We start from the raw sequence: 23525 nt of genomic DNA, 5'->3' as shown, positions 1-23525 counted from the left end.
GAAAGCCTCCAACCCTATCTGCGGAGCAGATGTCAGCATATGACATGACTTCAGCCATGGCACACCACCTTCAGCTGGATGAGGGAAAGGTTTTGGGGAGTTTGGCCATATTCAGGACGTAGGATGGCTTGTGGAAAGATGATGGGTTTTGGAATTCCGCTGAACACATCTCTGCGTCAAGCTGGTGGAATGTACTCTGCAGCTTTGAAGCCTTGTCCTCCATTGCCTCAATTATACTGCAGATGTAGTACAAACCAGATGTAGTATCTGCTGCATCAGAGCGCAATTGGTCACTCTTTGGGATTGCGCACACCAAGGGAATTTTAGTTTTTATAATGAATTGATGATGTGCTGGTTTTATTGTCACTGTATTTGTGTATTTATTGGTGTTCTATGTATTGTACGCATCTTTTCTTGGTGTCCAATAGGCTGACCAACAAAAGGGTCCAGCAAATGGTGGCATTTCGTTCCAATCTGAAACTGTTTGAGCCAATAACAGATGTCACAACACAAGATGAATGTGACTCAAAAGAATATACACTTGAAAGGGACAAAAGATACACTTGAAAGTGACTCGGAAGGAAATAAGGATGACGGAGGCCAATCCCCCGAGTACTAATGTCTGGAAAGGAGAATGCAATAAAAAAGAAAAGCCCTGAATATATTTGATTCAATTTAAGATTATTTTCAACAAGAAAAGCCACATTTCCATATATCAGAAATACCTGTACACTGTGTTTCTAAAAGCTATTTTTATTTTACTATGTTAATATATCTTTGTTGCAAATGTTTTGTGGCTGCACTGGTGGCAGTAGTTATAATTCATGATATTCTATATGATCTACCTATTCATGGACAAGATGGACACAGATGTAAATAATGTGACCAAAATATGAATAAATATATTTTTTAAAGGATTAAATTATAAATTACAAAAGATTGCCATCAAGTCCATGTGAATTATCAAAGTTACTGAATATTCCGGTAACTTTGGTAAACAACCGGTAGCTTTGCAACCCCAGTCCCACCCTTGTTCCTAGAGGCCCCATTCACCCATCATGGCTCTGTATGAGTGGGCTTCTCCTACTGGGATCACTGGTTCATCTCTGCTCTGACTCAGTGGCCGGTCACTAAACAATCTGGTTTTGTGTCTCCACCTGTGGGTAGAGGAACCCTGTGTTGGGAGAGAGGGAGTATGTGGACACTCAGAGCCATGTTCTCTCCTTCATACATGGCTAGAGCCATAGAGTAACGTCACAGTCAAGGCTTTGTTTTGGGCACTCAGATTCCAAAATGCTACAATGTGTAGCAATACTTAGCTCTTTAGACCACATTGGAATGAAACACTGCCAATTCCAAATATGTATAGAATTAGATATGTTTTGTCTATGCCATGCCAATCACAGTATTGAAAGGGTGTTAGTCTTGGCTATTGTGTATATTTTTTGTGAGTATTTATTGTCTCTATTTTTGAGAGTTAACATAACGGTTTGTATATTCCTCACACTTTTCCTCTGAATTTCTGTCCGTGGGTGGGATTAGATTGGTATGCTTAACAATTAATAGCTCTTGAAATTGACATGTATTGCTTTGCCATGCTGTGGGGGCTAGATTAAAGTGGTTTGTCACAGTCCAGACAAAGAAACAAAATAACACACACACAGAAACACACACAGAAACACACACACGTGTGAACACTACACCACTTCTCTCTTTCTCTCGCTTTAGCACCCTCCCTTCTCTCTTACCCACAAAGTCTAGAATAGTACAATCTCTCTCTCTCTACGGTACAGTTCACTCAAGTAGACAGACTCCCACTCCTTCTGTACACAGGAAGTAGCTTCATTAGTTTGTTAATCCCTTAGACTTTTCCTCTGTCAGGCCCAAACAATGAAGAGGAGAAAAATCCCTATGACTAACAAGTAAACAGAGTGGAGTCCAGGTCATGACTTTATTAATTTAATTCCCTGGTCTTTTGAAAGCTACTTTGAATGTACTATTTCTGGGGGTGTCACCTTGGTGAGGAAGTTATAGAGCTTTCTTATAGAGTTTTCTATAGCAGCAACCATGGTATTAACTGGAATCTAACCGCTTTTTCTTGTCTTGTCTTTCTTCAGGTGATATGCATTTATGTAGGTCACTGAACTCGAGCCTACTTTACTCTGTGGCATGACCTAAAACCCTGAAGTCCCCTGAAACCCAGCTACTGGACCTTAGCTACAGGAATAGTGTGTCCTGATCACATCGACTACTCTCCCACCAGACCCTGTACCTCCCGAGACAATGTGAATGTGGACTGGGTTGTGGGTACTGAATCCCAAGGGGCCAGTCAGGAAGAGAACCAGACCTTCTGGCTGCTATGGACTATTGGATTAACTCCTACTGAATCCGGTCAGCTCTGCTTTTAAACTGTGAGTAAACCCTGAGTCGATTTCATTTCAACTCAGGCCATTTAGGACATCAATCTAAATTCATTATTTTAATGTAAAGGGACCCTTGTTTTCCATTAGGATTTCAATTCAATTCCTGAATTGACTTTGTTGACCCTGACCATGCTCCCGACATGATGATTAGTGATGTATAGGAGATTACGAAAATAAGATTGTCACAGCTTCACTATTAATGCATATTATGCTGTGATGACTTGTATGTATGGATGCTTAGCACATGTTGGCTGAAAACAAAGCCCATAACCGAGAGGCTCAATACAGTATCATGCTTCTGAACAGACAAATATTCAACCTTCCTTCATACCACAACAACAGAAATATAACTGTTCTTATGACAATGGATTTCATCGAGTTATGGTCTGGTGATCTAGATTTATATCAGTAGCATGACCTGCTACTTGCCAGTGAAGCCAACCTTCGCTTTAGTACTGTTGCTGTTTGTCTAATAGGGACATTTCTCGTTATAGCTGCTAATACATAGCTTCTGAAGCACCTCATCTCTCCTCTCATCCTCCCCTCCTCTTTTTACTCGCTCCACTGACATGTATTTGTTCTCCAGGTCCAGTGTCTGCTCTAGCAGACAGCCATGCTTCTGTGGTTGCTCTCCACTGTCTTTGTTCTCTCTCTCCCTGTAAAAAAAAACAGCATTTTGTGTGTCATCCATCTTTAATCCCTGAAGCAAAGATGCTGCTTTTAGGTTTTATTGATTCATGAAGAAACCTGAACTTCAATGGATGTGGGTTGGGATGTCACATAAAGATGAATGTTTTCTCTTTGTTTCCTAAGACAAAGGGTACACTAGTCTAGCCTGTCTGGTGGAATCTCTTTGAAATTGGAGATAAGGAAAGATTTCAAGGGCAGTAAATGGATTGCTATATTTTGGGTGCCTTTTGTATGCTTGGATCAAATGTTGCAATCCCCGATTGCTTGTATCACCATGTCCATTGGTAAAGAACATACACAAAACATATTTATATGCCTGTGAGTACAGTATCCATTGTCCTCTGACATTGGAACCTGTAAAAATATGTTTTAATAATTTATAAATCATGATGTTTTTAATCTAAGGTTCACTCATCACTATGTGCTCTTCAGCTGGGTTCATTTGGATTCATGTCAGGCCGTAAACCATATTATACCTATAGCCACTTCATGTCAGGGTGGATATTGTGGTCACAGTAATGTGCAATTCAGAATTCAATGCATCCTGTTTGTCAGATGAATGTGCCGTTCAGTTATCCATGCAATCCTGTGTGTGTGTGTGTGTGTGTGTGTGTGTGTGTGTGTGTGTGTGTGTGTGTGTGTGTGTGTGTGTGTGTGTGTGTGTGTGTGTGTGTGTGTGTGTGTGTGTGTGTGTGTGTGTGTGTGTGTGTGTGTGTGTGTGTGTGTGTGCAGATGTGCAGATGTGCAATAGCTTTTCAGGGCTTCCTGGAATAAAGTCATGATGAAAAATAGGATTTTCCACTCAGGGTTATGGCTGGGATTAATATTTACCCACCTGTAACCGTCAGTATTTCTGAAGGTCAAAATAGATTAGAGTGGATTCATCACATTTAAACAGTTACTTTCACATCATTTGAAGCACATACTGTACATTTGGCCACAGTACAAATTTACATAAACAATTTTTGCACAGCTTAGTGGTGAATCAAGTGAAATGAACCAGTCATTGGCCGTCCAGAACAAATGAGATGAAATGTGACTAAAATATGAACAAATGTTCTGGGCGATTCCATGCCAGGAAGGCCCGAAAATATTTTTGGGTATCTCAGATTGTTCTGGAAATGATCACTTAGAAACATGAGAGGAAGCATGTTTGATATGCTTTTATATTTGTATCGCAAACCATTTTTGAGAAAATCATGATGAAAGTGGCCATTTTAAACCTATACACACGCCTCCTGTAAGACCCTATGATCTTTGAACCGTACATGATACAGACAACATCATTGTGTCATTATACTCCATATAGTGTGCGCTAAAATATGGAGTATGTCTGGATTCTGAAATACAATTTTTCACGTTAATGCATTCAACATCAAAACAATATACTCTACAAGTACATCACATTTCCAGAGTGGATGCACTGCTAATTTTGCAGTTATGATACATTTTATGAGCACCACCAACACAGTGAATGGGAAAAATGTATTCAAAGGGTCTTTACACCCTCTGCTGGTGATTTGCTGAATGTGATTGGTTCATGACCTAATGTAAATTTCTATGTAGAAAATGTAGAAAATAAGCAAAATCTAAAAAATATATATATTAAAGAATAAGGCACAAGAGGTTGTTTGCATCAGGCCAGTCAATCCATTTACCTTACTGTATTAATTATATAGCACTGACTTGCATGCCTTGTTGCTTTTATAAAACTGTTTGCCAACATATTAAAAGAACAATGATTTGCATATTTTCAGTAGAACCGTTATTTGGATAAGTTAATTCATACAATTTCATTCTTCTACCCGAAGTAGTCGGGACAAAAATCTGGTTATGTTGCAATGCAAATAGAATCAAATCAAATAAGTGTATTGGTCACGTACACAGTTTAGCAGTTGTTATAGCAGTGCAGCGAACTGCTTATGTTACTAGCTCCTAACGATGCAGTCAAATGGCAAACAGCTCAAATGTAAACAGAAGTACCAAAAAGGAAGGCAATAATGCAAGAAAGGCAGGACAAATCCAAAGAACAACCCAAATAACACTGTAGCAGTATCGAAAAATGCAATCTATTCATATATATACTGGGGAAATGTACACAAGATAAACTATGTACAGCAGTAGATATATTAGAGTGAGCTATGTCAAGAATCCCTTATATAAATAATTATGCGGTGCATAAACAGTGTAAATACAATACAATGTACTGTAGTAGAAATATCAGAATAAGTTATGTTCCTTATATTTCCTCAGAATAAGTGTTTTTCTCAGATGTCCTTTATTAAAGTCCCCAGCTACAATAAATGCATCCTCGGAATATGTGGTTTCAAGTTTGCAGATAGTCCAGTTCAGTTGGACATATCCATAATAATGACATTGATGCGTGATTTCGCTTGGCTCAGAAAAAGTTAAGAACAGGGGAGATTGCATTTCAAAAGTGAAACATTGTTTCTGAGGTCGAACAGGCAGACAGCATGGCTTATTTTAACCCCCGTTTATACCATCCAAATGGTAGCCTAGAAGAAAAGGGAATTAAAGATGCACTATGCAGAAATCGCTCCACCATTTCCTGGTTGCTAAAATTGCAAAAGTTTCAGTTTGTGACAAAACAAGCAAGTATAGTGTAGATAATCATTGTACCATCTAACATGATGTGAATACATATTTGCCATAACCAAAAATATTGTATTTTCAGTTGTTTGAAGCTGATGTACAAAACCGAAAGTAAAAGACGCAAAAACAAAACTTAAGAACGGGAAGTATAGAAATAGCGCACATTTATGTGAATTTGGTCATCATCCAAAAAGTGACATATTGCAGTTTTAATGTGCAAGTTGAGAGGTTATTCCAACAGCAACGTGAACTAGATTATATTGTTATGGAGGTGCAGTGATAATTCAGATGGAACTGTTAGCAGGCATATGTGTGCCTGTGTTGCAAATACAGCTTGGCTTGGAATGCTGCTCGTCCAATCAGAATCCAGGATCCAAACAACCCATTTTTTGAATAATATGTCAAATAAATTTATTTTGGAAAAGTTGTATTATTACATTTCCTTTAAAAACGGCTCATATATATTTTTGTACATCATTTTATACACCTAAAAACTGAATAAAAGCATAAAACACAGCATTTGAATATTACATTTAAGTTTCTTAAAAAGTACATGTTAAAGACAATAGAAACAACCATGAATAAAAGTACTTTTCTTTGTAAAAACCTCAAATCTATAAAAGCCATTTGAAATGTGTACAAATGATTTAACAAAAGTAAAACATTTTTAAGACATGAAAACATGTTTTAAAAAAGTCACATTGTTAAAAAGCTGTCCTCTACAGGAGCGGGGTGGGGTGGTGGTTATCAAACTCGCCTCCTCCTGCTCTTCCGAATCAATTACCATCCTGTCCTTCAGGGCCCAGAGGAGATCTCTCCCCTAGGCGTAACGCCCTAGGTGCCGCAGCGCTGTCAGCAGCGCTGTGGGTGTTGTGGAGGACCCTTTGCTTGGGGTCAAGGCCCCCTTTCTTCTGTAGCACCCCAGGGCTTCCGTGGCTACCATGGACACTGCCTGGGGGGTGGTCTCTACTCATTTCGCTACGAGCAGGTTGCGGGAGGACCACAGTGCTTCCTTCAGACACGTGAGGGTGGGCCAGAGCTTGGTGAAGGCCTTTTATGGAATAGGCCTTCGGCCCACCCCATACAGCATGAGCTGGGACGTTAGGTCCTCCCCTGCTGGCAGACACGGGGAGATCAGGGGGCCTGCTTTCTTCCACAGCTCCCTGGCGGCTCTGCACTCCCAGAGCAAGTGCCTCACTGACTCCTCTTGGCCTCAGCCTGGTCGGGGGCACGCGGATATCCTCGCCATGCCCCTGGAGTGTATAACGGCCCTGACTGGGAGGATCTCGTGGGCAACTATATATATATATATATATATATATATATATATATATATATATATATATATATATATATATATATATATGTATATGTATATATACATATACATATATATATATATATATATATATATATACACATATATATATATACATATATATATATGTATATATATGTATATGTATATGTATATATATATATATATATATATATATATATATATATATATATATATATATATATATATATGTATATGTGTTTTATACCTTTTCTACATAGAAATTGACATTATAGGTCATTAACCAATCACAAGCAGAGGGAGTAAGTACCCTTTGAATCTATTTTCCCATTCACTGTCTTGGTGGTGCTCATAACTCTTATCATAACTTCCATATTAGCAGTGTAGCCACTCTGGAAATGTAATGTCCTTGTAGAGTATATTGTTTAAAACTATGTCTATAAAATGTTTTATTTTGAATAAATTAATGTAATAAAATTGTATTTCAGAATCCAGACATACTCCATATTTTAGAGCACAGTATACAGAGTATAATGACACAATGATGTTGTCTGTATCATGTATGGTTAACAGATCAAGAGGGATGTGTATAGGTTTAAAAAGGGCCTAAAATGGCCACTTTCATAATGATTTTCTCTGAATTGGTTTGTGATACAAATGTAAAAAGCACGTCAAGCATCATTCCTCTCAATGCAGTTTCTATATGGGAATTGTGTCATGGTAAATTCCTGTATTACTAAACATTGAGAGAGCAAACCACACAGTGGCTCAGTCGGTAGAGCATGGCGCTTGCAACGCCAAGCATCGTGGGTTCGACTCCAGCTGGGACCACCCATATGTAAAAGTAGTGGCCCCAGCCGACTTGTAAGTCGCTTTGGACAAAAGCGTCTGCTAAATGGGATATATTATGATATTATTATATTACACAAAGTAGAGTATATTATAAAGTCCATCTTTAATTATATATGAGCTTCACCATAGCCCTGTGACTCTCAGATCAATTCAGTGTCTATAAATTAATTCTCTGAGAGTGCTTACAAAACAGTCCTTAGTATATTTTATAGCCAAGACACACCCATCTCAACTCACATGACGAAACACAGATCTCAGGAACAGTTCACAAATAACCTCTTACTTGAAAGAGGAGTATCCCATAGCCAGATAGCATTAGCTATAAATTATCGTTCAGTTTGGTCTCCTAAAATAAGTTCTTGGTACAACATAGTACCAAACCATTACCTCATCCAATGGCATATATCAATTGTCAATTCTAGATACTCCCATCTCAAATACACCTCCTCCTGGACAAGATCAGAAAAGACAGTGAGCCTCTTAGGTCATATACTAGATCAAGATAAGGGCAACCTCAGAGGGGACATACAATGGTTACAGACACATTCCCATAAGAAGACAAGGCTCCATTCTGTCCTCCTCCCCTTCTGATATTCTTCATAGCATCACATGGTTTAACAGATACATTGACATATGAAGACAATCCTGACCTCTCCCCTCTCTGGGCCCCAAGTGACTAAGCCCTAGCAGAGAAGGGATAACTGCAAACTGCCAACAGTATTATCCAAAATAAGACATCCTAATGACAAATATCTCATGTAAGCATTATAATGTAAATAAAACATCTAATTCTGATTCTGCTACCACAATCTGAGATAACCCAAGACAATGTGGGTCTTCCTGGCGTGGAATCACCCTTCTTGTTCATGGGCTCTAATGGACATGAAGGAAAAACCTCTCAAATCTGAAAGCTCCTGTACAATACGTATCCAGTTGGAATGGAATGCATACTTTTAACTGCACATCTCTGCTTTAATTAATAATACAAATCAATTAAAAGGTTACAAGTCTTCTGTAGGGAAGAATACATTTGTATGAGCATGCTATTTTTCTCAGGGTCCGTCATGCTCACTTAGGTTTGCGTGTAAGAGTTGAGGTGAGACCGAGTTGGTCCTTTTTTGGATGCGCCTTTCATCCATTTTTCACATCCTCCGTCTTTCTTATAAATACCACTCATTTATTGAGTTACTTTATGACATTGAGTTTTGCAACTTTCCCCTTTTGTTTTTGATGCATTGTTGTAGATATATACATCTAATAATATTTAATGAATTACATTATGTATTAATAACATTACCTGCATGGAGAAATCCTTGTTTAGGTAAATGCATTTTTGATTATGGTAATAACATATCATGCAATGCTTGAGAATTGCTACTGCAGCATGCTAACTACCATTGAGGCTGTCTCGTTGAGTTTGGGAGCTTTTATAATCAGCAATAATAATTACATTGTAGTTCTGGGTCCAACTCTTAACATACTTTTGATGGCACTGAGAAGGACTGCTGAGTTGAAGGATTTAAATGATGTAGCTTTGCCCTCCTTCTTTCCAGGTTATCCTGCCAAACCTGTTTCATTACAGGGAAGAATTCAATCAAACATGCACTCTGGCAAACAAAGACTGCAGTGCGGAAAGGAAGCCTAAATGTGCCTAAACCGTGTGATATACAGTGTTAGGCTGTATAGGAATGGCAGAATCATTGATGCCTTCATGGTTAATGTTGTGTGTAGCCCAGTATGGTGGAATGCCAACACTGTGAGTGAATGTGTTTTTGCCCAGTGGAGTTCTGCAGGGAGCAGGTGTTGACACTGTCAGCTTGTTAACACTGGGGAGAGATTGGGCACCTTCAGCACAGTGTGGCACATATGCAGTACATGCCCCTTGGCTTTGAACATATGTGTGTGTGTGGGGGGGGGGGGGGTGAGATTGAGAGAGGCATATGTGTTTCCAAAAAGTCATGAATAAGGCCCTTCAGGATGATCCACTTCTAGTGAAGCTACTAGATTTGAAGTATGAATGATGATGTCTATGCAAAACAGCTTTTTCTAAGGCTAAGGAGACATGTAATATAAAGTGATGCTCTCAAGTCTGCGCATGGATAAAACACTGGGCAATAACTGTTCTCGTATATAATACATTGCATTTAAATAGATTTGCCCAGGAGTGAGGGAATTATAGACAGACTGCCAGCAAGAAAAAGGCTACAGAGAGGTAGAAATGCATAGTTTGTGATAGAGATGCAATGCAGGTAATAGTGATTAAATAGAGAATTGCTTCACACTACCTAGTGCTACTCAATGGGACCAGGAGATTGCTTATTCCTCCCCCTTCAGATGGATCGTTCTGGAAAAATGATATTTTTCTCTCTGTTTTCCACTGTTTCTCACTCCCCCTATCCAAGCACTTCTCATTGCTATTTCTCTGTGTGTGAGACTGCAGTGTGAGATTCACATCCCTTGAGCTTGTTTAGCTCTTCTCCAGTCTGTCTAGGACTACAAGGGATCTGATTTCTGCCGTCTATGAGATAGTGCTTCCTGTTACCATGATATGTGTATTTTAGGGTTGTGAGATCTGAGGTGATGCACCATACTGCTAAGTGCATATGGACAGGACAGGGCAAGAAATGGATAGGATACAAGGAGTTACACAATCATACGGTCAGAGGGCCTGACATCATCCCCTTATTTTCACAGACAGCACTGTCATCACCAGGCCAGGATTTGCTTGTATCGTGGACGCCCTCTAGTGGACTTAATGAAGCATCACTGCTTCTGCATTTTCTACAGTGTTATGTATTCACTCATGTTCTGTTTATCTCCACAGTCAGAATGGTGTTGTTTCTGATTGCAACTACAATAACCTTGAATAACTCCTCTCATGAGAACCAGACTTTAGGTAACTAACTCCCGCACGAATAGTGAATTAAACAGAACAATCAGCATTAATTAACTTGATCATAACTTTAAACAACAGGTAGACCAATTGCTCAATTATCTATTAAAATGGTTACATGTAAATATTGACTACAATTGTTGTATATGTAGTATACAAAATAATATGTGTATCTTTGTTTCCCAGAAAACCCTACCTCCCAGGGTGCCCATGTCCTTCCCCCTACGCTGATCTCTCTTCTTCTCATCATCATCATTCTCCTGATTGTATACTTCCTAAGGTAACAAACAACACTGGATGGCTTCACCCCACCCCCACCTTGCTCTTATCAGCCCAGCCTACCCCCACTCTGTGTGTGTGTGTGTGTGTGTGTGTGTGTGTGTGTGTGTGTGTGTGTGTGTGTGTGTGTGTGTGTGTGTGTGTGTGTGTGTGTGTGTGTGTGTGTGTGTGTGTGTGTGTGTGTGTGTGTGTGTGTGTGTGTGTGTGTGCTCCAACAGCCGCTATACCAGTTAAAAGACAACAAATGGCTGGGTCATATCAGACCATGCTCTCACCCATTCACTCACTCAGTATCCTCACCACTGAGAGAGGAGTTAACAATCTGCTTCTCATGAGAAAGAACAGCTTTCAGTTCAGATGGTGGGTTTCTATTTCTACTGACTTGTTGAGCTGAAATATAATTTTTCTGGGGTTATGGTCAGATAACGTTTCCTTTTTCTGTTCTCTCTCTCACCCTCTGGTTAGGTTTAGAAACCACAGGAAGGCTCTTATCTCTCAGAAGACTCCAAATGGCTTCTTGGAAGATCAAGGTATGTCTCGACTTCATTATGTTGCACATTGCCACGTACATCTTACATATACAATATTGCATTTGAACCATTGAGTATGTGTTGTGGAATGTGATGCAAGTCTTAGGTTGTGTGTGTACAGTAGTCATTTTTTAAATTCCATACGGATTGAATCTGTGCTCGAGATAAGTCATCGAAATCAAAACAGAAAGTCAAGTCTATTCTGTAGAGATATCCTACTGTTGGCGTATGCTGGTATTGAGAGCTGTCAAGACATGAACCAGACAAGTCTAAATAATAATAAGATTCACAGTCTACATTGCCACAGTTGAAGCAAAATACCTTGTAATTAATGTAACTTTCACATGTAATGTACAATGTTGAGTAAGTGAAGTGTGAGTGAAGAATTGAAGGCCCAGACAGTTGTTTATATACATCACTTGTATGAGGTCACCCTCCTTATGGTCGCCTCGTAATTTTTTACCTTTTAGTCATTTAGCAGATGCTCTTATTCAGGGCGACTTGCAGTAGTCACCTGTGTGTATTGAGGTGACCTGGTTCTGTCTCTAAAAAGAGAGGCAGAACTTTATTTATTTATTTCACAATTCTTGTACTGAATGTAAAAACATTGACGTTCCAATGTGTTTGTTTCACACAGGAGAGCAGACAGTGGTCCTCCTCCCACGATCCCCCTCTCCATCCAAGAGGTACTTCCCCATCCCCCTGGACTTGCTGGAGGACGAGTTCCGAATACGCTCGGCAGACGACTGCAAGCTTTTTAGAGAGGAGTTCAATGTGGGTTGCTTTTCAAACAACACATAGTGCTTACAGTAGTAATGTGATACCTAATAATGTCAGGAGGAGTTCATACTTCATTATGCTGTTACATATAATGCTGCATGTCTGAAGGCTTCATGACTGGCTTAGATTGAACCCCTGTGTTTGTGTCTGTATAGTCACTGACCTGTGGCTACCACCATGGCTCCTTTGAGGAGGCTAGCAGGGAGATCAACAGGGACAAGAACAGATATCCAAACATCCTACCATGTGAGCGATGGAATTGTTATGGGAATACGTTTTGTAACCATTAAACCCACTTAAATGGCAATTGCGCTACTTTTCAACTTCCTATTCATTGTCTCAAAAACATACATGAACACGGCGCGTTTCTAAGGTATTTCTGGTTTAAAAAGATGATAAGAAAGCTCCTAAAAAATGCTTGTCTGTGACATCACGTGGTAGGATTAAAAGTAAGAAAAAATAAATAGAGGTAAGGATTTTTCAAAACCTGCAATGCATTTCTAGCCAGCAGGAGGGTATTTTCTTGCTGATGTCATCGAGTAGAACTTTTTAACTTCATACTTTTTTCTACAAACTTCGAAATGCGCCATTTTCAAATATGTAGACACTGTTAGTGTGCTTGAGATAATGAAAATCACATTGAAAATTGTGGAATTGACCTTTAAGAGTAGTTTGAACGTTTTTGAGATAAAGCAGTTTGATAACATAATGAACATTTTAAATAGGCATACTTATTTTCCTAGTACAATTTTGTCTCTTTCTTACATTTTCAACAGATGACCATTCCAGAGTATTGTTAACGCAAATAGATGGGCATTCTTGTACGGACTACATAAATGCCTCATACATAGATGTGAGTTGTTGATATTTACTATGTATTTCGTTCTGTCCCATTACGGATAACTTAAATGCGTCCAGTATAACTTCCTTTCTCACTATGGTCTAATAAACTCAGCAAAACACGTTTTCTTTTTAACCAGGGTTATAAAGAGAAGAACAAATTAATTGCAGCTCAAGGTGAATATAACTTTGTACAATCATTTTGTGCAAAATACTGTACTACTAGAGGATTACGGAATGGAAATCAATTATATGCTTACATAAAATGTGTTTTTCTAGCACCATAGGCCTATTGTATAACTAGTATGTCCACTTACATCTACGTAGTAAGTGTCACTCTCTTTTCCATAGGCCCAATGCACGACACAGTGGCTGACTTCTGGCGGATGATTTGGGAACAGAAGACTGCTACTATAGTGATGCTCACTAACCTGAAAGAGAGAAAAGAGGTGAGTTTCTCTTCTCTCACTTTGGCTGCTCCATTATCTGCTAATACAACCAGTAAAGAATCTTCAGATTTGCTCATGGGCTCTCATGTTAGATGTTCTTAAGGGGTCCTTTGCTCTTTCTTGTCTTCTCACACCTCAAGGTCATGAGTATAATTGATTTGACCCTTTCCTAACTTTCCCAATCCATACAATGTGTCACCCCAAATTACTTGGCATCACATTTTATTGAACCTCAAGGGGCTGATCAATAAAGAACAAAACAGGGGGTTTAGCTCCACCAAACAGAGATGGGGGATCGATAACTAAATAATTGTTGATAAAGTTGTCCAAGTCTTGATTATAATTAGTCTGAGACTCTCATTAACAGTCTAGAAGATCAGAGTGATGAACTTATTGACTGACAGACAATCACCTATAAATAGAGTTTCTAGTCAGTAATATGAATTCCCATAAAAGTCTCTGCCATTCATATTGGTGAACTATAGTTTGTATTTTTTTTTGCTTTGCTGAATGTCCATTTTTCCTCTCTTCAGGACAAGTGTTACCAGTACTGGCCAGACCAGGGCTGTTGGATGTATGGGAGTGTGAGGGTGTCAGTGGAGGACTTTACTGTACTGGTGGATTACACCATCCGCAAGTTCTGTGTACAATATGTAAGTATTATTGTACGTGCCTACATGACAACCCTGCACAGGATCCCTCACTCTGGAATACACGATGTGAGAAACCCTGTGACATTTACAGTATATTTTTCTAAACGATTGATGTGTTTTCCTGTTGTTGTAAACAGCAGGGGAATGATGGCCCAAGGGCCCCCCGCTTAGTCACCCAGCTCCACTTCACCAGCTGGCCAGACTTTGGGGTGCCCTTCTCCCCTATCGGCATGCTCAAGTTCCTCAAGAAGGTGAAGACGGTCAACCCGCCCTATGCAGGACCCATCGTAGTGCACTGCAGGTACTGAACCAGGGGAGGAGACTAGGGATTCTAACTGGGAAATCTCATCTACATGCTGTACTCAATGAAGGCTATAGTAGTTCATTTAGTTCCTTATGACATGTATAACTTAACACAATCATAGTATCAAATTGACCTATCGTGGTGTCTCAAAAAGTATGCCAACCCGCTTCCCTTTATTTTGTATTGGTATGGCTGGAATTTCAAAGCAAATGTCATGTAATATGAAACCACCACACCACTGAAGTCAGAGACGTGCAGGAACAACTGTTGAAACAGGTGTTGGTATTGGAGCTTTGCTTTCTGAATGGGCCTCATTGATTGGTCTCCAACACCCTAAGCTGGCATCCCTGACTGCTGTCTGTGTCACTGGTCCTTAAAACACTATGGATCTTGTTGGCTTGTAGACGTAGTAATTTAGAATATCGCTTGTGGACATGTTTCAATGTAGCATTTTTATGCCATACCACATTCAACATTCCTGTGGAAAACTCAACCACAGAAGTACAGTGCATTTGCTTTGAATTGAAGCATCAAACTTTCCTCGGAGGTCGATGACAATGTAAGGGTCACTCTTCTCTCCTGTCCCTTGTCTTTCCCTAGTGCTGGGGTAGGTAGGACTGGGACGTTCATCGTCATAGACGGCATGATTGACATGATGCATGTAGAGAAGAGGCTGGATGTCTTTGGGTTTGTGACCAGAATACGGGAGCAGCGCTCTCAGCTCGTCCAGACCGATGTAAGTGTTCCCTGACAGTTCAACGTGTTAATGCAGCACAAACCAGCAAAGATGCCTCATTTACCCTATCTCTCTCTCTGTCTCCCGTTCAGATGCAGTACTCGTTCATCTACCACGCTCTGCTGGAGTATTATATGTATGGGGACACAGAGCTGGATGTGTCCTCTCTGGAAGGCCACCTGCAGAAACTCCACAACACCAGAATACCCCTTGACAAGCTGGGCCTAGAGGAAGAGTTCAGGGTAAGTCCCAGTCACACAATTTTCTCACCTTTTTTAAGTTGTCTCCCAGTTCTAGTCACATTTAAATGACGGAAGCCATCTCTCTCAAGTCGTCCTAATTTCACCCCATATCCTCTCCTCAGAAACTGACCAATGTACGCATAATGAAGGAGAACATGAGGACTGGAAACCTTCCTGCAAACATGAAGAAGAACCGTGTGCTTCAGATTATTCCATGTAAGGAATACTCTAACACTCTTAAATATTCAGTATTACGTCACAACCCTACCACCATCAAACTCTTAGTGTTGTATCAAATATTATACATTTTAGACCAAATTACCTCTCTGAAGTAATTTTACTTTTGGAAAGAATTTACTGTAGTTAAATGACACAAGTAATTAAACTATTGTTGGAAATAAAGTAAGTTGTTAAGTTATTTGCTTGAACACAGATGACTTCAACCGGGTTATATTATCAATGAAAAGGGGCCAAGAGTTCACGGACTACATCAATGCATCATTTATTGATGTAAGTATTTACTGAGCACATTTTAACACCTAAGTCCTAACTTTCTCCAGAGCCCTTTATGTAAGTATATGATGCGCTAAACAGTATGTTATTGTCCAGGGATACAGACAGAAGGACTACTTCATCGCTACCCAGGGTCCCCAGTCTCACACGGTGGAGGATTTTTGGAGGATGGTGTGGGAGTACAGGTGTCACTCTATCGTCATGCTCACTGAACTCAAGGAGAGGGAACAGGTACAGACCCCACTGTGGCAAGAGTTAACTGCAACATAATCATTCAAATCTGTGTTTTACTTTAGTAGCAGTCATCAGAATTGTTCATAGGTTGAAAATACAATTCTAATAAATGCAACAGTTGGACAATGGATGAAGATACTCCAAACTTTTGAATGTTTTTAAATCCATCAGATATTGACAGAAATATAGCACATAAAACATTGTACGAGCACAGACAAATAATTAATTGAGTTCAGCTATTTTGATGAATGTAATGCACTCATATGTGACCGACCACCTTGATTCGGTCTTACAGTGGTTCCTCCTTTAAAAGTTGAGTCATACTGCAGCACACCTTGCAGGCTGCTGCAGCATTCTGAGACACATTATTTAATTGTCAGCCATTTTTTCGGGAAAATGCAAGTTAGTGCTAGTTTGACCACTAGAGGGCATCTTTGAGGAGCATTTTATAGTCTTCTATATTGGCATTACCGGAGATTTTTAAACCTTTTTATAATAACATAGTATATGGGATTGATTTTAAGAAATTTGTCTTAATTAATTTGATTAATATTATGGTGTTTCTTTCCGAGAAAAAAATTTAAAACGAAAATATGGCGCTGTACAACGTGACGGTCAGGAGTAAGCTGCAGCATAAGAGGATTGAAGGATTCTAAATTGTTTGCCTTCATTAGACAACTTTGTTCCAATATTTCTGTAAATCAGTTATATTTATTCCAATAGTAATTCATTATGGATTCATAACTAAATCCACATCTGCATTTTGAAATAATATTTTTATCATTATTTATTATTTAACGAAAGCATAAAGATGCTGATGAAGAAATACAGTACTGTGCAGTATATGCTTTTACATTTGGATAATAAAGCATTTAAAGCATTTTGAAGATATAAGCCACCTGCATTTGTTTATTAGGCTACTGTGCAGTCTGACAATTAACTGTAGCCTACAATACATACTGTAGTAAACATGGGATACATACTGTAGTAAACATGCCTAATTCCTTAAATAAGGGAGAGCATGCCATGTCTGTACTAGAGAATACGGGCACGCGGGAGACTGGGGTTCAATTCCCTGACGGGGAGGAAGGAGTAGGCTGTCCTTGTAAATAAGAATTTGTTCTTAACTGATTCCATATGTATTATTTCATAGTTGGAATGTCTTCACTATTATTCTACAATGTTGAAAATAGTACAAATAAAGAAAAATAGTGGAATGAGTAGGTGTGTCCAAACTTTTTACTTGTACTTGCTTAATTAATTTAATTATTATTATGGTGTTTATATTCCAAGATAAACGAAAAACTCTCTGGGTTTCTGTTAGGATGGAAAGGAAAATATGGAGCTGTACAACATGCCGATCGGCAGTACTGAGATATTTAGCTAAAGAATCCCTGTGTCGTGCAGGCAGGGCACGCTGGAAACCAGGGTTCAATGCCCCGACTTGGAGGAAGGAGTAGTCTGTCCTTGTAAATAAGAATTTGTTCTTATCTGACTTGCCTAGTTAAATAAAGATTACACTAAGTGCATATAATTTCTGCACCCAAATTGTCTAATTCTAGTTTAACCAATACCCAAACAGAGATTAAGTGAAAATTAAAATCTCATTGATTTATCAAGACCAGTCCCCATGCTTGTCTCAGAGCAGCGCGGAATGGTGCTAAAATAGTTGTAGGCTTTTGCTTCAAATCCTACTGCTTCTAACTTCAATATGTTCTTTAAATAAATAAGACCTACACCACTTTTAACAGCACATTACTCAACACTAGTGAGACTCATTTCGCCTATTGTAGGACAACAGTATATCTACAAATATTTTTTTCAATGATGTGACTCTCCGCCAATAATTACATTTAGAGGATTGGAGGACTCTTAATTAATATCTAAGAGGCAAGGGAAGCTGAGGGTTGGCATGTGGAATTGGAGACATGGTGGTCAAAGATAAAGAATGATGGTCAAAATAAAGTATAGAAAATAAAGTCAAAATAAAACATAATAAAAAGTCTGTTTGAATGACACTGTCGGGCAGTGTTTTTACAGCTAATGCCGGTTTGCCTGAGGCTGATGCTGTGCAGGTGTTTGCACACATGCATATACACTCTCATTCAAATACACACATACACGGACACACACATATGTAAATAGTGCCAGACATGCACTCAAACATATACAGTTGGCCTTGCTGTTATGATGACATTCCTGGTGACATCACCAGGCGGTAAATTAGTTAATAGACCAATAAGAAAGAGAGTTCCAAACCTCTATGCCAATAACAGTTGTGGGACTATAGTAGATGAAGAATCAATATTTTTTAGATTGAGTATTTATTGTGTCATTATGTTAGTATATTATGTATGTTTGTAATAGTGTGTTATATGTGAAAATGTGTATTATAAATTGTATTTTAATGTTTAAGGACTGTTGGAAGATTAGTCCAAATGGGGACTAAAATAGATCCAAATCAAAATCAAATCAAAAAACAGCTAGTTTCCAGTTTTCCCCTCCCCACTCAGACCACTCCCAGACAGTCAAAATTCTTGCTTGAGAAATTGCTCTTTGTTAAGATGCTATTTTTGGTTCTTTTGACCATTTTAATTGAAAACAATCACACTAAGGTACTTAATTCTTAACCAGAAATTATTTGATATTGGGATAAAAAATGTCTGTGTTGCCTTCAGTTCGAATTAACACCAGCCCTGGTATAGAGGAACACAGAGACTGTATAAATGTAGGTCCATTATCATTACCTTTTCTTTTAAACCATTATCATTTCTACACAGTTTTGATGTGTTATTTGTCATTTAAATGTAGATTGAAGTCGTTTTTCCCACCCGTGGGCCATATGTTTGACACACCTGCCTTTCATCAATCTGTCACTTTCCCCAGGACAAGTGTTTCCAGTACTGGCCAGCAGAGGGCACTGTGACATTTGGAGACTACACTTTGGAGCTGAAGGGGGATGCACTATGTGACACTTTCACTCTGAAGGACATGGTGCTCACATATGGACCAGTGAGTTTCCTTCACATAAACAAGCTACCTGATGTGCATTTTAAATATATTATTTGTGATGTAAGTCATTTTTGTCCTTGTGGATGACTGGGTTTGGTCCTCTAATCAATGACTTTCTGCTATCTCAATTTGTGTCTTATCTTGAGCATGTCAAGTTCATGTTATGTTTATTTTTCATTATCAGGTATACTAATGTATGTAATGATGAAACACATGTTTCCAATCACCAGGAAAAGCAGTCACGGCACGTCAGGCACTTTCATTTCCACGGCTGGCCTGAGATCGGAATACCGGCAGAGGGAAAGGGAATGATCGACATCATTGCTTCAGTGCAGAGACAGCAACAACAGTCTGGAAACCACCCTATTATAGTACACTGCAGGTAAGGAACGGGTACTGTTAACACAAACCAAATCTGGGAGCCGCAAAACATTCCATTACTCTTTTAACTGACCTTTTTTTCTGACATAAAATATTAGGATCATACCAAACACAAAATTATATTTCAAAGAATATAGATTACTTATTACATTTTTGGGACTCTGTAATATCGGTTTCAATACATTATACAGTACATTTAGCCTTTGTAGACTCTGTTTTATAGCCCAACTCTTTATAAAGACTTTGCTGTGAAAGCTATGATCAGAACATACATAGCTCCAGGTGAAGTACTTCTAATGCAGCACGGCCCACTGGGATTGATCCAATCCACTGATTCACAGTCAATTAAAACCTCTCAAAGTGAAATCTCCTACGACTCCTGCTTTGATTAATCTGATAGAATGAGCTAACGACAGGAAATGGTGTCTTCACTCTCTCATATTCATTCATCAGGGCCTGTCTAAAGAGGGGCTTTTTAAAGCTTTTTCTCCTCCACTGGGAATGGGGGCTTGCCCATTACAACCCCCCTCTCTCCTCTACCTCTCTCGCCGGCATTGTAAGAACTGACTCAATCCAAAGAGGCTGAGAGAGCTACCAGACGCGTTAGTGTTAGCATTATTAGTACTATTAGTCAAAGGTCACCTTTTCTCCAGCAAATTCTTTTCAATATAAATGGTAAAGACTGGGGTAAAATGTAGGGTTCACAGTATAGCCCTATGACTAGGGGAATGGGAGACTAGGAATCTATAGATCCATCAACTCTACTGTTAGATATCTCTCCTATCAACCACCAACTAGACAACTTACCTGTGTTGTTGAGCACTAAGGAAATCCAGCACTGTAAAGACATATGTTGTAAAATCGGTGCATTTCTTTGGCACTCAATGAAGTGCAATCGGCATGATGGCGAACTGGTAGACCCCTGACAGTGTACGGAATGTAGTATACTCCCTTGACTCATGTTCAGTTCTAAGCACATATTAAAGGTCCTCTAATGGTAGTTACTGGGTTTTAGAGCAAGCATAGCTGTAGATGCTGATGCTGATGGTTCTGTCCTGGGTTTATTTCTCAGTGCTGGTGCGGGTCGGACCGGTACATTCATCGCCCTGAGTAACATTCTGGAGCGGGTGAAAGCAGAGGGCCTACTGGACGTGTTTCAGACTGTCAAGAGCTTACGCATGAAGAGACCACACATGGTTCAGACTGTGGTAGGTATTATATATTGTAGTATAAACGCATTGTTTTTCATGGTAGGATAACATTTAGTCATAGAGATTCAATGCATGAGAGAGAGGTGAAATACATTAAAATTATCTTCAAAAGATTGACAATGATGCTTTATTCAAATATTGGTTTTCCAACTGTATTGTAAGTGATTTATGGTCATGTTGTTGTTTTTTTTTGTCTGTTTCAGGAACAATATGACTTCTGCTACAGAGTGGTTCAAGATTTTGTTGACATTTTCTCAGACTATGCCAATTTTAAATGACAATATCTGCTATATATGTATATTTCCATGTAACATATGCAATTTTGTCAGAACCTTCTTTTCTAAGCTCTTTCAAGCTCTTTTTACACTTTGCACTTACCCACAATACTTAAACATATTGTACCATATTTTATTATACAGGTAACTGCCAAAATAAGGAAATGAGGGATACAAAGTATATTGAAAGCAGGTGCATCCACACAGGTGTGGTTACAGAGTGAATTAAGCAATTCACATCCCATCATGTTTAGGGTCATGTATATTCATCCATTATTTTGGCTACCATGGCTATGCCCACGATAGGATGACAATGCCCCCATCCACAGGGCATGAGTGGTCACTGAATGGTTTGATGAGCATAAAAACAATGTAAGCCATATGCTATGGCCGTCTCAGTCACCAGATCTCAACCCAATTGAACTTATGTGAGATTCTAGAGCGGCACCTGAGACAGCGTTTTCCACCACCATCAACAAAACACCAAATGATGGAATTTCTTTTGGAAGAATGGTGTCGTTCCAGACACTTGTAGAATTTATGCCAAGGTGCATTGAAGCTGTTCCGGCTCATGGAGGCCCAACACCCTATTAAGACACTTTATGTTGGTGTTTCCTTTATTTTGGCAGTTACCTGTATATGTTTGCTTATCTGTCTGTTTGTTAAAAAGAGCCCGAATGAAAATGGATTATTATATCTATTTAGTCACGTACGTTTCAACTAGCTTTGTCTCCTCAGCATTTGTATGTCAAATGTTTTGAATTGAAACGTAAGACCAAAACCGGTGTGAAGGGTTTAATTGAATAGGTTCTCGGACTCAAGACAATACTGAAAAGTATGTTATTATGTACATACTGTGTGTATTAATTAAGTTATGCATATAATCTTTTTCTATTTATATAATGTAGAATTGTATGTACATTTTGAGTTTTACTGATAAGTCTATGTTGAAAAAATTACCGTGAGATTGCCTTTCGTTGCCTGTGGTCTGTACTGTAGACATGGCACATACTGTAGAACTACTGCTGTTGTAAAAATACACAACCTGTCATGAGAGTTTGGGACACGTGACTTAACAAATTAACATTCAGTTTTTGGTGTGTATGTTGTCTGTTTCATCATAACAGTCTATTGAGTATCCAATGGAAAACAATCAATTTGGACAACTTTGAATTGCCATCTGTTTCAAATAGCAATTTTGATCTGACCTCACTAACAAATGGCTGTTCATATGTACACTGTTGTAATAACTTTTGTACAACTTTTTTTTTTAACTATGTTGGACCTTCCATTTCAGCATTTGCATGTTCGAATGAAACAGTGTCATACAAAGATTAGAAAAATGTTCTGATCAAGTTCAGATTGTCCCCAAGTGACTTCAACTTCAATATACATAGCTAAGGCAGCAGATTGTTTAATGTTTCTCAAGACTAACCTAAAAAGGAAGAAGATTTCAATAAAATGAGTTGATTTTCATGATATCCTTATAGTGTATAGAACATGATTGGAATTAAAGCAAATGATTATAATGCTCATATACCCCCCAAAATGTGTATTGAATGTATAGAGTTCTCAATTAGAAAAGTGTAATGTAGAGCCAGGCAGCAATTTTCCGCTTGGTAAGTATTTATAGCCACTAAATAACTGGGTTATTGATAATAGTAATTGATTCATGGAAGTTTCAGGAAGATATTTTATTGAATTTCTATGTGCTGTAGTTTACTGTGAAATCTATATTTTAGCAATGATCATAAATAAATAGAATTTAAATTCAAATGACCTGGTTACCCAGTTATTACGTGTTAAGGCACTCCACAGGGCTATCCTTTTCATGCCAAAGGTACATTTATGGATTCATAGCCTATTAGGTAAAGATACAAGTGTAAGGATTATGTCTTCTTACAGAACATTTAGAATCAGTCTTGTGTACAGAGTATGAAATTGAGCCATAATGTAGCGCTCAAGCATCTTGTTCCTGTATATCTCTTGTCATAAGTCTGTATGAAGTTAAAATTTCATTTGTAAAATCTGTCCGCAATAAATGCATTGAAAATAAACAAATTTGCCATTAATTTCTGAATATTTGTAAAAGATACAAAACATGGGTATCAAAGTCACTTTTTTGTTGACCAGCAGATATTGTTTCATTTACAAACATGACATATTTTAGAATATGTACACTACCGTTCAAGTTTGAGGTCACTTAGAAATGTCCTTGTTTTTGAAAGAAAAGCAACATTTTTGTCCATTAAAATAACATCAAATTTTGATCAGAAATACAGTGTAGAAATTGTTAATGTTGTAAATGACTATTG

The 23525-nt window shown here is 38.6% G+C and overlaps 1 protein-coding gene across 2 annotated transcripts in view; it reads left to right on the top strand.

The window, feature by feature from the left end:
• LOC135511051 (receptor-type tyrosine-protein phosphatase epsilon-like) overlaps positions 1-23271 on the top strand; it is a 46912-nt gene extending 23641 nt beyond the window's left edge. The window contains exons 2-21 of one of the 2 annotated variants that reach the window (XM_064932534.1): positions 2118-2411; positions 10703-10774; positions 10958-11051; positions 11516-11580; positions 12218-12354; positions 12516-12606; positions 13137-13213; positions 13341-13377; positions 13552-13649; positions 14183-14302; positions 14440-14603; positions 15207-15342; positions 15435-15584; positions 15707-15800; positions 16018-16094; positions 16194-16328; positions 19218-19343; positions 19574-19725; positions 20797-20932; positions 21139-23271. In XM_064932534.1, the coding sequence (XP_064788606.1) occupies positions 10708-10774; positions 10958-11051; positions 11516-11580; positions 12218-12354; positions 12516-12606; positions 13137-13213; positions 13341-13377; positions 13552-13649; positions 14183-14302; positions 14440-14603; positions 15207-15342; positions 15435-15584; positions 15707-15800; positions 16018-16094; positions 16194-16328; positions 19218-19343; positions 19574-19725; positions 20797-20932; positions 21139-21213 (2031 nt within the window). In that variant the 5' untranslated portion in view covers positions 2118-2411; positions 10703-10707 and the 3' untranslated portion in view covers positions 21214-23271. Of the gene's footprint in view, positions 1-2117; positions 2412-10702; positions 10775-10957; positions 11052-11279; positions 11411-11515; positions 11581-12217; positions 12355-12515; positions 12607-13136; positions 13214-13340; positions 13378-13551; positions 13650-14182; positions 14303-14439; positions 14604-15206; positions 15343-15434; positions 15585-15706; positions 15801-16017; positions 16095-16193; positions 16329-19217; positions 19344-19573; positions 19726-20796; positions 20933-21138 lie in introns of those variants that run through there. The other variant, XM_064932535.1, reaches the window with a different exon arrangement.
• Positions 23272-23525: the final 254 nt, after the last annotated feature.

This window comes from Oncorhynchus masou, chromosome 23 (genome assembly GCF_036934945.1).
Source record: "Oncorhynchus masou masou isolate Uvic2021 chromosome 23, UVic_Omas_1.1, whole genome shotgun sequence".
In the NCBI taxonomy this organism is placed as follows: domain Eukaryota; kingdom Metazoa; phylum Chordata; class Actinopteri; order Salmoniformes; family Salmonidae; genus Oncorhynchus; species Oncorhynchus masou.
The sequence above is the reverse complement of the archived record's forward strand: the minus strand, read 5'-3'. Positions and strand labels throughout refer to the sequence as shown.